This window comes from Bactrocera dorsalis, chromosome 1 (assembly GCF_023373825.1).
Source record: "Bactrocera dorsalis isolate Fly_Bdor chromosome 1, ASM2337382v1, whole genome shotgun sequence".
NCBI lineage: Eukaryota > Metazoa > Arthropoda > Insecta > Diptera > Tephritidae > Bactrocera > Bactrocera dorsalis.
Window position 1 is genome coordinate 36,528,271 of NC_064303.1, and position 15,476 is coordinate 36,543,746.

At 37.8% G+C, this 15,476-nt stretch overlaps 2 protein-coding genes across 2 annotated transcripts; both read right to left on the reverse strand.

Annotated features, from left to right (window-relative positions):
• Nucleotides 1-4,031: 4,031 nt before the first annotated feature.
• On the reverse strand, nt 4,032-8,141 carry LOC125777472 (uncharacterized). The gene is made up of 2 exons (XM_049452520.1): nt 6,531-8,141; nt 4,032-5,060 (listed from the first exon to the last, which is right to left on the reverse strand). Exons 1-2 carry the CDS (start codon nt 8,139-8,141, stop codon nt 4,032-4,034), a joined length of 2,640 nt encoding a protein of 879 aa, XP_049308477.1.
• A 2,118-nt stretch (nt 8,142-10,259) lies between these two features.
• LOC125777473 (uncharacterized) lies at nt 10,260-10,952 on the reverse strand. The gene has a single exon (XM_049452521.1). The coding sequence runs from the start codon at nt 10,950-10,952 to the stop codon at nt 10,260-10,262; it is 693 nt and encodes a 230-aa protein (XP_049308478.1).
• Nucleotides 10,953-15,476: the final 4,524 nt, after the last annotated feature.

A 15,476-nucleotide genomic window follows, 5' to 3' on the forward strand; every position in this document is an offset into this window, starting at 1 on the left:
TAATAATTGTAAAAATAAAAACAACTCAGCTAAAACTAAAGTTGGCGCAGTTATACTGGTTTCTTAGGCTAAGATCTCGCCTTAATCTGAAGAATAAGTTGCTAATTCATAAGAAAACAAGTAAGGAAGGGCTAAGTTCGGGAGTCACCGAACATTTTATACTCTCGCATGATAAAGTGATAGTCGAGATTTCATTATCACTCATTTACATATTTTTTTAAACGTGATACCTCAGCTCAAATACCTTATTTGTGTAAAGTTTTATTCCTCTATCATCATTGGTCCCTAATAACGGGTGATTTTTTTGAGGTTAGGATTTTCATGCATTAGTATTTGACAGATCACGTGGGATTTCAGACATGGTGTCAAAGAGAAAGATGCTCAGTATGCTTTGACATTTCATCATGAATAGACTTACTAACGAGCAACGCTTGCAAATCATTGAATTTTATTACCAAAATCAGTGTTCGGTTTTTTTTTTTTTTTCGGACAAATTTTGTTCAGCGATGAGGCTCATTTCTGGTTGAATGGCTACGTAAATAAGCAAAATTGCCGCATTTGGGGTGAAGAGCAACCAGAAGCCGTTCAAGAACTGCCCATGCATCCCGAAAAATGCACTGTTTGGTGTGGTTTGTACGCTGGTGGAATCATTGGACCGTATTTTTTCAAAGATGCTGTTGGACGCAACGTTACGGTGAATGGCGATCGCTATCGTTCGATGCTAACAAACTTTTTGTTGCCAAAAATGGAAGAACTGAACTTGGTTGACATGTGGTTTCAACAAGATGGCGCTACATGCCACACAGCTCGCGATTCTATGGGCATTTTGAGGGAAAACTTCGGACAACAATTCATCTCAAGAAATGGACCCGTAAGTTGGCCACCAAGATCATGCGATTTAACGCCTTTAGACTATTTTTTGTGGGGCTACGTCAAGTCTAAAGTCTACAGAAATAAGCCAGCAACTATTCCAGCTTTGGAAGACAACATTTCCGAAGAAATTCGGGCTATTCCGGCCGAAATGCTCGAAAAAGTTGCCCAAAATTGGACTTTCCGAATGGACCACCTAAGACGCAGCCGCGGTCAACATTTAAATGAAATTATCTTCAAAAAGTAAATGTCATGAACCAATCTAACGTTTCAAATAAAGAACCGATGAGATTTTGCAAATTTTATGCGTTTTTTTTTTCAAAAAAGTTATCAAGCTCTTAAAAAATCACCCTTTATATATATTATACAGAGAAGGCATCAGAGGGAATTCAAAATAGCGTTATATTGGAAGAAGGCGTGGTTGTGAACCGATTTCACCCATATTTCGTACATGTTATCAAGGTGCTAAGAAAATATTATATACCAAATTTCATTGAAATCTGTCGACTAGTTCCTGAGATATGGTTTTTGGTCCATAAGTGGGCGACGCCACGCCCATTTTAAATTTTTAAAAAAAGCCTGGGTGCAACTTTCTTCTGCCATTTCTTTCGTAAAATTTAGTGTTTCTGACGTTTTTTGTTAGTCGGTTAACGCACTTTTAGTGATTTTCAACATAACCTTTGTATGGGAGGTATGTATAAATGTACATATGTATATTTATGTATACATAAAACACGAACTTCGGTGTGTCATTTAAGGCGTTGGCACGGCAAGCAAAATCGGCGCAATTCCGCGTAATTTTCGAACGTTAGCTCGTTAAATTTTTACGCCGTTATGAAATTTCAATTGGGGCATTGATATTGTTTTTTCGAGCTTGGCTGTCACATGCTTGAGTTGAAGTCAAATTGAACAAAGAACTGCTTCCAACCTAGCAACCATCCATTTGGCATGGCATAAGCCAGAGGTTTCACAGTTTTGCTGGCTGGCTGACTGTGCTTAAAGTAGCCGAATGGAGTGGAACTTCATTGCATTCCAACCGCTGAATTTGTTGCTGTTTCTTTTGCACAGCACACCTTTCCTTAAACTATTTTTCCCTCTTTTCTATTGCGTTTCAATTGTTTGAGCAGTGTTGAATAGCACCTGTGAATGTTTTTTGTTGCAAAAAAAATTTATAATTTTTCATTTCTGGTAAAATTTGCGTTTTATTAAATTAAAATTTTCAGGAGAACGCAAAATTAAATCTTCGCATTTCATTATAAATTTAAAAGTTAATTAGCCTATACCTGTCTTTATTACAGTGAGAATTTAAAACAGTTTACCATACATATATATGTAGATCTCGACGGCGATGGTCAGTTGAAGGGTCACTTTTGGATGATATATCAATAAATATAAAAAATTTATTAAAATTAATAAACAAGTTTCTTATATAATTATTTTAAAGAGTATTGAATTAAATTCATTTTTGAAAATTCACAGAGAAGGAGCAAAAATACCAACTTAAGCAATATTTCTGCGTGTATTTAATTGTATCTTAAAAAGCTAATTTCACTTTACATTCAACTTTGTGATTATAGCCGCAATCTTAGTCCTATAAATGTTTAGGACTTTCATAAAATTAGTGTAAATTCCAGCTATCTAGATGTAATCACCTAACTAAACACCTGCTATCCAAAAAGAACAACCAAAATTCAAAACTAGTTAGCTTGGAAACGGAAGCAGGGGGAAAAAGCCTTTCAACGAACCAATTTAAGTTTGGAATTTTATTTACGCAACACATCTACCTATATGTATATATGTATGTCAATGTACTTTTCAGTTTATATAGAGAGCTTCTCATGTGAAAACAAATAACATTTTAGTTCTAAAATTTTAAATTAAACTATTTAATAAACAAGAAAAAACGGCTGCGCCGAAGCTGCACCGAAGCTAATATATCCTTTACAGGTGCACAAGGTGAAACATTTTTTCGCACATTATGTTATTACTTTAAGCTGTAATCCACGCAAAATTTCGTGAAGATACCACGTCAAATGTGAAAGTTTTCCATACAAGCCCTTGATTCCGATCGTTCGGTTTGTATGGCAGCTATATGTTTTAGTTGTCCGATATCGGCAGTTCCGACAAATGATCAGCTTCTTGAAGAGAAAATGACGTTTACAAAATTTCAAAACGATATCTTAAAAACTGAGGGACTAGTTCGTATATATACAGACAGACAGATTGACATACAGACGGACACGGGTAAATCGACTCAGCTCAACATACTGATCATTTATATATATACTTTATAGGGTCTCCGACGCTTTCTTCTGGGTATTACAAACCTCGTGACAAACTCTTTATTTTTATTTCCTTTATTTACAAGAGAGCTAATTAAATATAAATAATTAATTCACTAAGTTAAGGCGCTGGCTACTGAGATGTATTTAAAGCGATGCATTCATTTAGGATGTGGTTTACTGATATATTTGGCTGATTACAATATGAACAGCTTGGTTTAGCCATTTTGTTTAAAAGATTACTGTGAGTTTTTAAAGTGTGGCGCATTCTCAGGCGAACTAAGGTTTTTATATCTTCGCTAGAGCAATCAGTTTGGCTTGGTACCAGAGAGATTATGTTTCTTGTAATGGTGTTGAAAATTTTACCAATCTCTCGATGCTGGCTCGTAAAGTACTTTTTTACCATGTTGTGAATGTCTTTCAACGTAAAGTGTTCGAATAAAAGTAGTGGTTCTTCTCCAGCCTTTTTTGCACGGTCATCTGCAAGTTGGTTTCCTCTAATACCAGTATGCCCAGGGATCCACATGACCTCAATTCTGTTTTTGTGTTGATACAAAATGTCTTTTATATTGTTGATCAGCACTGAGTTTGTGACATTTAAATAGCTCTCATTGTCGATTTGCTATCTGTATATATGTAGTTTAATAGTTTTATTAAACGAATATTTATTATGTTTTATTTGTAGTTTAATAGTTTTATTACACGAATATTTATTATAAAACAATTATAGTAATTTGTTAACTTACAACTGCGCACATGTAGTAATAATCAATTTTATGTTGGCTCTTTAACTTTCAATCTTCAACTGCCGTTTTCTTACCACGCGTTCGTCAGGTTCGTTCAACGTTTTTCAGGGTTGTCTTATTAAGTACATATGTTCTAGGTCTTTCGTCCACTGCGGTGTTGCCGTCCTACATTCGGCCCTCCTGACGCCTCATTCGGCTCGAATGATGACTCAGGTTGAGCCGAAGGCTCCCATTTTTTCATGTATTCCGCAATAGAAATTGTACGGCCGGGGCCTTCGTGGTCGCCTACTTTCACTACCTCATACCTACCATGTGCCAAAACTTTGCTTACTTTATATGGACCTAGAAATTTCCGCTTTAATTTTAATCCCGAACCAAACTGTGTGCGCTTAATGGCGACTAACTCGTTTGTCCGGTATTTCGTCTCTTCCTTTCTGTTTTTATTGAATGATTTACGATTTTCTTCTTGTATTTTGCTAATATTTGATTGTGCTGCTTTACGCACATTCTCCCGTTCCTCGTCTAACTCTTTTATATTTGCTTCTTCTAATAATTCGCTTAATTTAGGGTCAGAACCTACTCGCATCTCAACTCCGGTTAATAACTTGAAGGGTGTAAACTTTGTACTCCTAGGAGGAGTATTGTTTATTGTCTGCTGAATACGCTCTATATGTTTATACCAATGACCTGAACCTTCTGAACAAAGCTTAGACAACATCGGAATGATAATTCTATGGATGCGCTCCACCTGGCCATTCCCGCGGGGTACACCAGTGGCAATGACAAGATGTTCAATCCCTTCTTTCTCGCAGTATTCCTTAAAAGAATTTGATGTGAACGCTGCACCTCGGTCGGATATAATGCGTTTCGGATTTCCAAACAATGAAGCCTGTCGGCTAAGCCGGTCTATAACAATATCTGCTGCTGTATTTCTAGTCGGATAGAGCCAGACGAACTTTGAAAACCCATCAACCACGACAAATATGTAACTATATGACTTAGCGGTCTGTTCCATTGGACCTACATGATCGACATGGTAGGTCCCTAAAGGTCTGTCTGCCTTGTCTATCGGTGTAAGGAATCCTTCTTTTTTCCCCGACTTACTTTCACTCACAATACATTCTACGCAACTACGAACTACATTCGTGACTTTAGCGGTTATCTGCGGAATATAGAAAGATTTCTCAACTGCATCTTTAGTTTTGTTAATTGAGAAATGAGCCTGCCGGTGTGCCATCGTAATTATTTCGTTTTCCATAGACGATGGAACGACTACAAGTTCCTTAATGGGATCTTTGAAGAGAATTCCTTGCTTGAGATAAAAATCTTCATAACTATTTTGCTCTAACACTGCACATACCGCTCTAACCCAGTGGTCTCCCTGCTGAGCTTGTTTCAACCTATGTATCAGGGAGTCTTCTAACATAAGACAGGACACCCTACTTAGTGCGTCCACATGTCTCATTTTTGACCCACTGCGGTGTTCTATCTCATAGTTATAGTCCTGCAGAAACATAGCCCAGCGAGATACTCTTAGCGGAATATCCCGTTTCTGCATTGTACATGCAAACGCGTTACAATCCGTCACTATCTTAAATTTTATACCCATTAGGTAAACTCGCCACTTTTTGAGAGCCTCTACAATCGCTAAAACTTCATGCTCGTAAGAGTGGTACCTTTCTTCAGCCGGTTTGCACCTACGGCTCATGAATTGAACAGGATGAAATTCCTGATCATCCGTGTCCTTCTGCATTAAAACAGCTCCGTGTCCGTAAATACAGGCATCCGCGTGCACTTCAGTGATTGCTTTAGGGTCGTACAGCTTTAAAACAGGGGCTTTCATCAGAGCCATTTTTAACTGCTGGAAGGCAGTCAGCTCTTCGTCCCCCACTTTGAATTTTGAATCTTTCCTCAAAAGGTCAGTAAGTGGTTTCGCTACCACTGCGTAACCTTGTATAAACCTTCGGAAATAAGATGTCAAACCGAGAAAGCGCTGTAACGACTTCTTATCGTGTGGCATAGGAAATTTCGCCACGGCTTGAGTTTTTTCTTCCGACGGTGCTATGGTACCGTTCTCTAAAATATACCCTAAAAAGTCGACTCTACGCACGAGAATCCTACACTTGTTCCACTTTATTTTTAGGTTGTACTCCGACGCTCTATTTAGAACACGTTCCAGCTTTTGGACGCCCTCATTCAAATCCTTAGCGGGAATAATGAGGTCATCCATGTAGCACACAACTGTTCCATCCTGGATCATGTCTCTTAAAACAGCAAATACAAAACGCGAAAATACAGCAGGCGAGTTTGAGATTCCAAACGGAACATAACAAAATTCAAACTGATCGTTATGTGTGACGAAAGCTGTGTATTTCCTTGAGCTCCTCTCAACCGGAACATGGAAAAACCCGTTAGCTAAATCCAGAGTCGTAAAAACTTTAGCTCCCTGTAATCTTTCAATAACATCGTCTAATAGGGGCATCGGAAAATTATCTCGTACGATCTTAGTATTTAACCGCCTGTAGTCGCAACAGAGTCGCTTACTACCGTCCTTTTTAGACACTAGCACAATAGCCGATGCATATTCTGACGAACTATGCTGAACGATCCCCTCTTCCAACCATTTCGCTACCTGATCATCGACGACTTTTTTGTCAGCGTATGACATGCGCCTAGGCCGTTCATAAATTGGAATATCATCCGTCAATAAAATTTTCATTTCTATTGGAGATTCCCCCGTCTTTTTTGGCTTATAACCGGTAATCAATTCTTTGACCCTATTCATATTGTTTACCTGCAAATGTGACAAGTCAACTTCCGGCTCGCTAACGTCACATTTTTCCACTATACAACACAAATCTTTGAATTCTTCTAGCACATCAACCTTCTGCTGTTTCGTTGCGTCCACTAATTCCCTATTGCGTAAGTCAGAATTTGTTAACGTAGTAATGCTTTGTGATGTACTATCTACCTCATTTTTAACCGTCTTTGCCTTGAATTCCGCCAAATCTTCCGATACAATCAAGTTTACATATTTGAGTATACTATTACCGACTATTGCTGAGTAATGCATATCACGTTCACGCACAGCGTGGAATGTAACTTCAAGTTGCAAATTGTCAACATGAACTGGAATGGTAAAACTACCTACAGTATCAAGGATACTACCACTAATACCTCTTAGCCGACGCTTATCGTTATTCAATTCAATATCTTCTCCCAACATGAGCAAGATGTCGTTACGTATTAAACAAAGGTCACAACCGGTATCGATTAATGCCGAAAAGGTTACACCCTTGCATGTCAAGTCCTTGAAAATGCACCTGCCAATTTCGCTAACTTTTGGGACTAGGTCCTCTTCCAATGTATTTACACTACCTTTCTCGGTTTTCACTGAAGCTTGTTTATCTCGACAATCGGCCGCACGATGTCCTGGTTGCCCACACTTAAAACATTTAGGCTGTGCCTGATTACAATCTTTTGCTATATGAGAAACATTACCACACTTAAAGCATCGTTTAACTTTTCCTTTCTCTGAGTCCTGATTAGCTGTCGTTACTGATTTGGGAGTTGTTTGATTTAAGCTTGAGCTGGTCACTTGCTGGCGACCAGATCGCACTTTCTCATAGACACGTATTTGCTCTTTCAACTCTGGTATGGTTTTTGCTTGATAAAGGTTGATTTTGTTTTGTCGTGAATCAGGAATACCCTCTACGAAATATTCAATTAAACTCATATCGTCAAGTTTAATTGCCTTACCCAACTCCATGAGACTATAAAGATACTCTTTATAATCTTCATTGTTACGCTTTCGACGATTTCGTAGCATACGGTGAACCTCGATGGACGACACTGTAATACCAAACTCAGATTTCAATGCCTGCGCTAACATATCAAAACTAGTAATTCCTCGCTGACTTCGTATGAAAAGTTTCGCTGCACCCTTAAGCAGCTGTTTAGCGTATATAAATTTCTGCAATGGATTCCAATGAACTGCCTCAGCATTTTCATTAAATTCGTCTAACCAATCCTCGATCGACAAAGAACCCGAACCGCTAAAAGACGTTAATGAGTCTTCAATATCGCGCAAAGTAAATGGCGTACGACTAAGTGTTTGGTAATGGACTTCACTTGGTGGTGAAGTGCCAGCGTCGCCATATTCGGAGCCCTCGTCAACGTCATCATCATTGTTAGCCTCAATAGTCAGGCCATAATGCTCGAAAAGTCTGTCTTGTAAGGTCATCTTTCGTCCTGTAGTCGGCAGCCCTAACGCAATTAATTTGGCTTTCAAATCATTTACATTCAATTTTAAAATTTCGCTTCTTTCCATCGTGGAATTTACAAAGCCAGTTACAATTCAATTTAAAATCACTTAAAAGCTATCAAGAGTATTGTAAAAATAGTTACACCGAATATCTTATAAAATAATTTGTCTTATTCGCATAAAAGTAATTTAATTAAATCATACAGCAATTTGCAATTGTACATAAGGCTTATACTACTTTAACAATTCACCTCAGCTATCAAAGTATTTATAAAGCTCTCTCGTATACAAAATTTCACCACTCAAATTTTCTTCTTCTGTTGCTTACAAGCAATCAAAATAAACTTTCAACATCTTAAGAATGTCATGAAGAATGAGAAAGATAATGACTTAGCTATCAGTTACAATTCAAATTTTCATTCTATTTCTTTTGCTCTTACTACTTTTCTATACTACTTGTACTCATCTGTAGTTCTGCTTGTCCAATTTCAATTCCGCTGCTTCGCCAAATGATGTTTCGTTGCAATTTTCCAATAAGAATTTTTCGATGTTTCAGCTACACTTCTTCTGCCAGTATTACAGCCTAGCGACGAGTAGATGATACGATGCCAACAATTCCACGAAGATGTTTGAATCAACGGAAAGTTATCTCGCAAGTACAGCGAGTGTTCAACCAACAACAATTTGCTTTTGTGCTTTCAGCCTTTTCCACACAAATATTCACTAGTGCTATTCGGCCACCGCCACACCAGCGCAATATTCGCCAACAACAATTGTTTTATGCTTTTCAGTCTCTGCGGCAACACACGTTTAGTACGCTAGCGCTATTCGGCCTCTGCCACGCCAGTACTCGTACTTCACCAACAAAAAGTATTTACGTTTTCAGCATCTGCCGCAATACACGATTAGTACACTAGCGCTATTCGGCCTCTGCCACGCCAGTACTCGTACTTCACCAACAAAAAGTGTTCACGTTTTCAGCATCTGCCACAATACACGATTTGTACGCTAGCGCTATTCGGCCTCTGCCACGCCAGTACTCGTTCGTTTCAGCCTCAACCACACAAAACAAAACTTGTTCACTTGCAATATTCAGCTATCGTCAAGCAAGAATTTGCACACAATTTGTTGATGTCTTTCTTCAAACAAAATATTAAGTATTTTTCGCTTTGTGCACTTGCATATTCTTTATGCTAGTATAGCAATATCCACGTCTTTGTTTTTTGGTTGGCCACTGCCACACACACACACAACTGTTCGCGTTAAGCTCACTCCACACCTGACACCAATTTGTAGTTTAATAGTTTTATTAAACGAATATTTATTATGTTTTATTTGTAGTTTAATAGTTTTATTACACGAATATTTATTATAAAACAATTATAGTAATTTGTTAACTTACAACTGCGCACATGTAGTAATAATCAATTTTATGTTGGCTCTTTAACTTTCAATATTCAACTTGATGTTGGCTCTTTAACTTTCAATCTTCAACTGCCGTTTTCTTACCACGCGTTCGTCAGGTTCGTTCAACGTTTTTCAGGGTTGTCTTATTAAGTACATATGTTCTAGGTCTTTCGTCCACTGCGGTGTTGCCGTCCTACATATATGATATATTTTTTTCCTGTTTGTGCGACAAATAGAGCCGCTTCATATATCGCAGCTGCTTCAGCTGTAAATATCGAGCAGTACGTTGGTAAAATTCCGACGGTTATGGAGACACCTTGGTCGTTTGTTACCGCAAACGAAGTGTGGCTGTCTGATTTGGATCCGTCGGTTTATATTAACTTCCACTCCGGTTTGTACTTTACTACTCCGTCATTGAATAGCTGGATATATTGCTCTGCATTGGTGGCTGTTTTTTGAAATTCGAATAACGTACTTATTATGGACAATTTCAACGTTAGCCAGTGCGGGTGAGTGTTCACTTTTAAGAGTTGTGGTGTCGAAGTCATATGAAACTGATTGATAATGTTCAAGAATTTTATGATCGTAGATGGCTTTTTGGGTTTAGGATTTGTTTTCAATAGATTAAACAAGATCGAGTTTTTACACTGCATGAACTTTGGTATGAGCATCATTGTGTTAAATTTTGTTCTATGATGAATGTTTGCCGCTCAGTTTCGAAGCGACAAAGTCAACTTCAGTGAAAATTTGCGGGTTGAACGGGTAGATGCCAGTTGTTCGGAAGCCGGATTTGATGGTTTTCGGCGTTAACATAACATCGAGGCACTGATCGACAAGGAGCGGCACATGATGCAGATCGAAAATGACACCAATGTTGGACTTTTTCCATGCATCATGCTTCACGGTCATCATGCCTTTAAATGGTGCAAATACCGCAACATCTAGCGGCTGCATTTTGTGCGTGCATTTCGGCGGAAAAGACAGCAACGTGATGCCATGATCCAACGCTAAATCTATCGCCTCGATCGATAAATGCGAACCGTGGTTGTCCAGCAGCAACATGGTTGGCGAATCGGCATTAGCACCGATGTGCTTGATGAAATGACGCATGAATTGAGGGAATACGTCAGAGTTCATGTAACCAGAACCGTTCGCAACACCAACAGCGCCATGACTCGCATGAGTCATAAAAATCTCTTTCATGTTGACTCGGGGAAAGAGGAAGAATGGCGGTATAGACTGGCCACTAGCGCTGACGGCCAAAGCTAAAGACACATTGGTGCCTTTTTCGGCAGATGTTGATGAGCCGACCTGCTTTTGTCCTTTGCGCGCGATGGTTTTGACAGGTCTGGTTGGCACGTTCGGGCACACGGTTTCATCCATGTTCCATATTCGGTGAGGGTCAAACGGCGTCTTACCAAGAACGGATGAAAGGTTGGCAAAGAATGCATCGACATTCTTTTTGTTGAATCGCTTCGCAGGGCTCTGGCTTACTTGCTCTGGTGTTCGCAGTGACAAATTTTTGTGGCGTTCCATGAACGCCAACTGCCAATCCTTACTCGCCTGTTGATTGTCGTTCCGGATACGACGCGCTAACTTTCCGAGCAAATTCATACGCGAGCTTACGAAGCTCCATCAAACTAATTCCATAGTTGATGTCGCTGGCCTGGAGAATGTAGCTTATCAGCGCCTTCTCTTGTTCGATGTCGAAGATCTGAAATAAAAAAAAATTATTTATTATTCGATGAAAGAAAAAGAAAGAAACCAGCAGAACTCACTGTTTTTGTGCCCATCGCAGATTGTCGAACGCTGTTGTGATGTATTTTCACCGACTTGATCGCCTCCAAAATGTTGTCGAAATCAACAATTTTCTCTTGTTTGGGATAGTACCGCGGCATAATGACTAAAAAAATTTTTCGGAGCACGAAACTATCAGGAAATGTTGAAAAACTATTGTACTTATTGTTGAAATTCTGCACGAAAAATCACTTATACACGTCAAATATATGAAGTTAGCATGTCAAATGTAAAAAACTATGTCCGACATTCCCCGTTCAGGGTATAAGTACATCGATAACAAATATTGTGCTATTAATGTCTGGTTGACTTTAAAAAGGAAGTTCAGGACTCAAAACTAACACAGCATTTATGCTGGAGCAGAGTACGTATTTTTGATATTAATGATATTAATCTAGTTAATAAAAAAATTAAATATTTTCCAGAAAAACACAACTAACAAAAAAAACGACTCCTGAAACCTCTATGCAGTCTAGTTAATCGTTAGTTAGGAGCTCAAGTTTTCTTCGGTTTTTATGATTAAGACTTGGCTTTAGCACAGATAAGATATTCTTCTGAGATAATTGTTCTTCTATTAATTCATTTGTAGCTAGCTCATATCTGCCATTGCTATTCATTAATATATTAAACCATAAATCATTTAGTTTATCAACGCCTCCCTTTTTTTGAGATTTAGGGCAAATGTATTTTGCGCGGAACTCTATAATCAGCGAAGAGCATGCTTTCAACAATCTGCTCATACAGATACATTACGAATTTGACATATGGTCAAACATTGACAATATCAGATAATCGAATAAATCATGTGTTGAGGCAAAACTAAATCTTTAAACAACACTGACAGGCACCATATTTACATACATAGGTACATGCCAGCGACGAAAGTACTGGATAAATATAATGAATATTTATTAATGGATATCGGGCTGGAGTATGGAATAACTTGGCACATTTAAAGTCGAGATCTTAAACTAAATTAAACACAAAATACAGCTTGTGCAAGAACTGAAGCCACTTGACCTTTCCAAGTGTAAATGAATGTTAGAAGCATCAGTAAGAAGAAAAACAGTGAGTACTGTAACCGAATCTACAGAACGTCAACGAGAAGAAGAGTAGTGAGCAATCAACGACCGACGGCGTGACACTTATACCACGATATAATCTAATATTTTTCCGTTTCTTTTAAATCTATTTATAATAAAATGAAATATGTATTAACTATAATTTAACAATCATACACTGAAACAAACATTGTTAGTGAATATACTGCTTAATAATCCTGACAAACGCGTCATCTTTTTATTTAATGTACGGCCATAGACGATACGTTAAGCGTAAGTATCTCCCTAACACAAGTGCTATCCTTTCGCACTGTGGGCTTATGTAAAGTTTCAAGAAGATCCGACGTTTTCAAAGCAAATTTTGTTCAGCAATGAGGCCCATTTCTAGCTCAATGGGTATGTAAATAAGCAAAATTTCCGATTCTGGGACAAAGTTAGGTTGTTCTGAGATTCAAAGCAGTCAATTTATCCAGAAAAAGCAACGGTTTGGTGCGAATTGTGGGCCGGTGGAATCATCGGATGCCAGTGAGAACTTAACCGTTTATGCCTCAAATTGAAGCTTATAATATTTGCGACGTTTAGTTTCAACAAGACAACTTCCCACACATCGCATCAATAAATGAATTTATTGATAGGACACTTAGGATAGCAGATAATTTCACGTTTTGCGCCGGTCAATTGACCAGCAAGATCGTGTAATATCACACCGTTAGACTTTTTCCTATGGGAATGTGTAAATTCTAAAGTCTATGCAGAAAATCTTGCTTCGATTCAGACTTTGTTGCAGGACGAGTAATCGAAAGTTGCATTAAACGCCCAATATTTGAAAGATATAAATCTTCAAACGCCAAAGAGTCCTTTTTCGAATTGTAATAAACATTCTCTAGTTAATTAAATTTCTGTGTTATTTCTTCAAAAACGTAGGGACTCTTGAAATGGATAACTCTTTATAAGCAAAATCCTAGATAAGTCCATATGCTTTGAGACGAAATACTGTCGCCAACCTAATCATGATTTATCTGTTAACAGACGCAGTGTTTTATCTTGTTGGCCGGTATGCCCACCAGTATGCAAGCCTTTTGAATAGCCTCTACGTCTGCATAACGCTTTCCTTTCATTGGCCAATGCTTTTTTCCGAAAAGGAAGAAGTACCACGGTGCCATATCAGGTCGATACGGGGAGTGGTTAATGGTTAAAATGTGATTTTTGTTCTTTTTGACCTCTTTAATGATGGCCTTCGAATGTTGGATTTTGAGCAATTTTTGGTCGACAGCCAATTTTTGGCCGAAAGCCGTGCACACACCTTTCGTAAGCCCAACTGTTTGGTCAAAATGCGATAAATCGATGTTCTGGAGATGTTCAATTCCATTTCCATGAACTTCAATGATGATTACGGCTGAGATACTGACACTTAAAATGCAATAACTTCACTTCCAATCAATGAAGTTTCATGCAATTCTCACTGGACAATCGATAAAGATAGCAGATTCTAACGCACCAGTCGGCATATGCCACCAGGGGTAGCTAGATTTAAAAAGTGCTGTTTACTTTGGAATGCAACTTGTATATCTGAAAAATCCAAATTGCTATGACAATAAATCAGTTACATAACATAGCTATACTTTAATAGCATAGTAAGCGTTTATTAAAAGAAAACGAGGCCTTACAGGAAATCTGAAACTTATTTTTAAAATAATTCTTGCTAGAGTAAATAAACGTTTAAAATTTATACAAAGTGATAAGCTTTTGGAATTTCTAGAAAAATGTCAAAGACATTTACTAGTGTAATAGTTTAGAGTTTCATATTTCTTATTTAAAGACTGGTTGTAAAAAGTTTAACAAACTTTTTGGTGGAGTCGACTAAATTTTTCCTGAGGAAAACAAGTTTCCCGATTGGAACATGATGCCGATGAGTAACAGACAACAATTGATTGGTAGCATGCACCCAGCACATGTTTCCCACACCGCTGATTAACGTTTTTCAAGCTGCTACACACCACACTATATACTCAAATTATGTCAATATGGCAATATGTGCAGCTGTTAGTAATACGACAAGCTGTTAACGATATGAGATATGTAGCTACTGGCATACAAGCATTTGGATGTTGGGGAAATGGGCTTTTTAGCTTATCCATTCATGGTATGACAGCTACTCAGCATTTGTTGGTTGCTGATCGTTGATGCTGCGATTGATGCGTTGTTTACATTTGCTTGCTATTTGATTGAAAGCTGATGGTAGAAGTAGTGGTGTCGCTCCACTTTCTTCGGCATGGTCGTGACCGTTATGTCGCAGATAATATATGTAGGAGACGTACACGGACGGACAACTTGAAGCGGACAGACATATTAATATTAAATAACTTTTACTTACATTTTTACTAAATTACTAACTAGCAATACATACTTACATTTTTTACTGAAGTACGAAAGAATACAACCATGCAAGAGTAGCAATAGTCAGTACCAACCTGACGAATTTACGAGACGCGTACCCGACAACGGACAAACGGGACAGTTGCCTTTTGAATTGTAATAAAGAAACATCTATAATAAATCACGGATACTTTTCATTTCCTACATATATATGATTAGAATAATTAGTAGAATATTGCAGTTAATGGTGATGACGGTAAGTAGATTGGTGTGCATACAAACTCGCCATCTGTGGCACGCTTTCTTTTTTTCTTTGATAACTTTTTTATTATCCCTAAATAACATATATATACTAATTTTTTTCGCTTTCTAATGCAAACTCTTTTCAATATACATGATAAAAGTAAAACTCTTTGCCATACGAACTGCCTTAACGAAAGCTCATTATTTCCTTACTAAAATTTAGGTAGCCTAATTTCTTATTAAACTACTCCAGGTAGTAGCATAATTTATCAAAACTTAATTGAGAATTGAGACATGACTTCAAGCAAGCAAGTTATAAATTTCTGAATTCGTGACAACAATACTTGATATTCATGAGAAAAAATTAAGCTTATTTTAGAATTGTTTTACTATTTAAAACATAAGCAATAACTTTACAAAAAAATATATC

Coding starts and splice junctions, on each gene's coding strand:
- LOC125777473 (XM_049452521.1), bottom strand. CDS start 10,952: ATGGATGAAACCGTGTGCCCGAACGTGCCAACCAGACCTGTCAAAACC.
- LOC125777472 (XM_049452520.1), bottom strand. CDS start 8,141: ATGACCTTACAAGACAGACTTTTCGAGCATTATGGCCTGACTATTGAG. Junction 5,061..6,530: donor AAAAAGTCGTCGATGATCAG/GTAGCGAAATGG, acceptor TATATTCCGCAG/ATAACCGCTAAAGTCACGAA.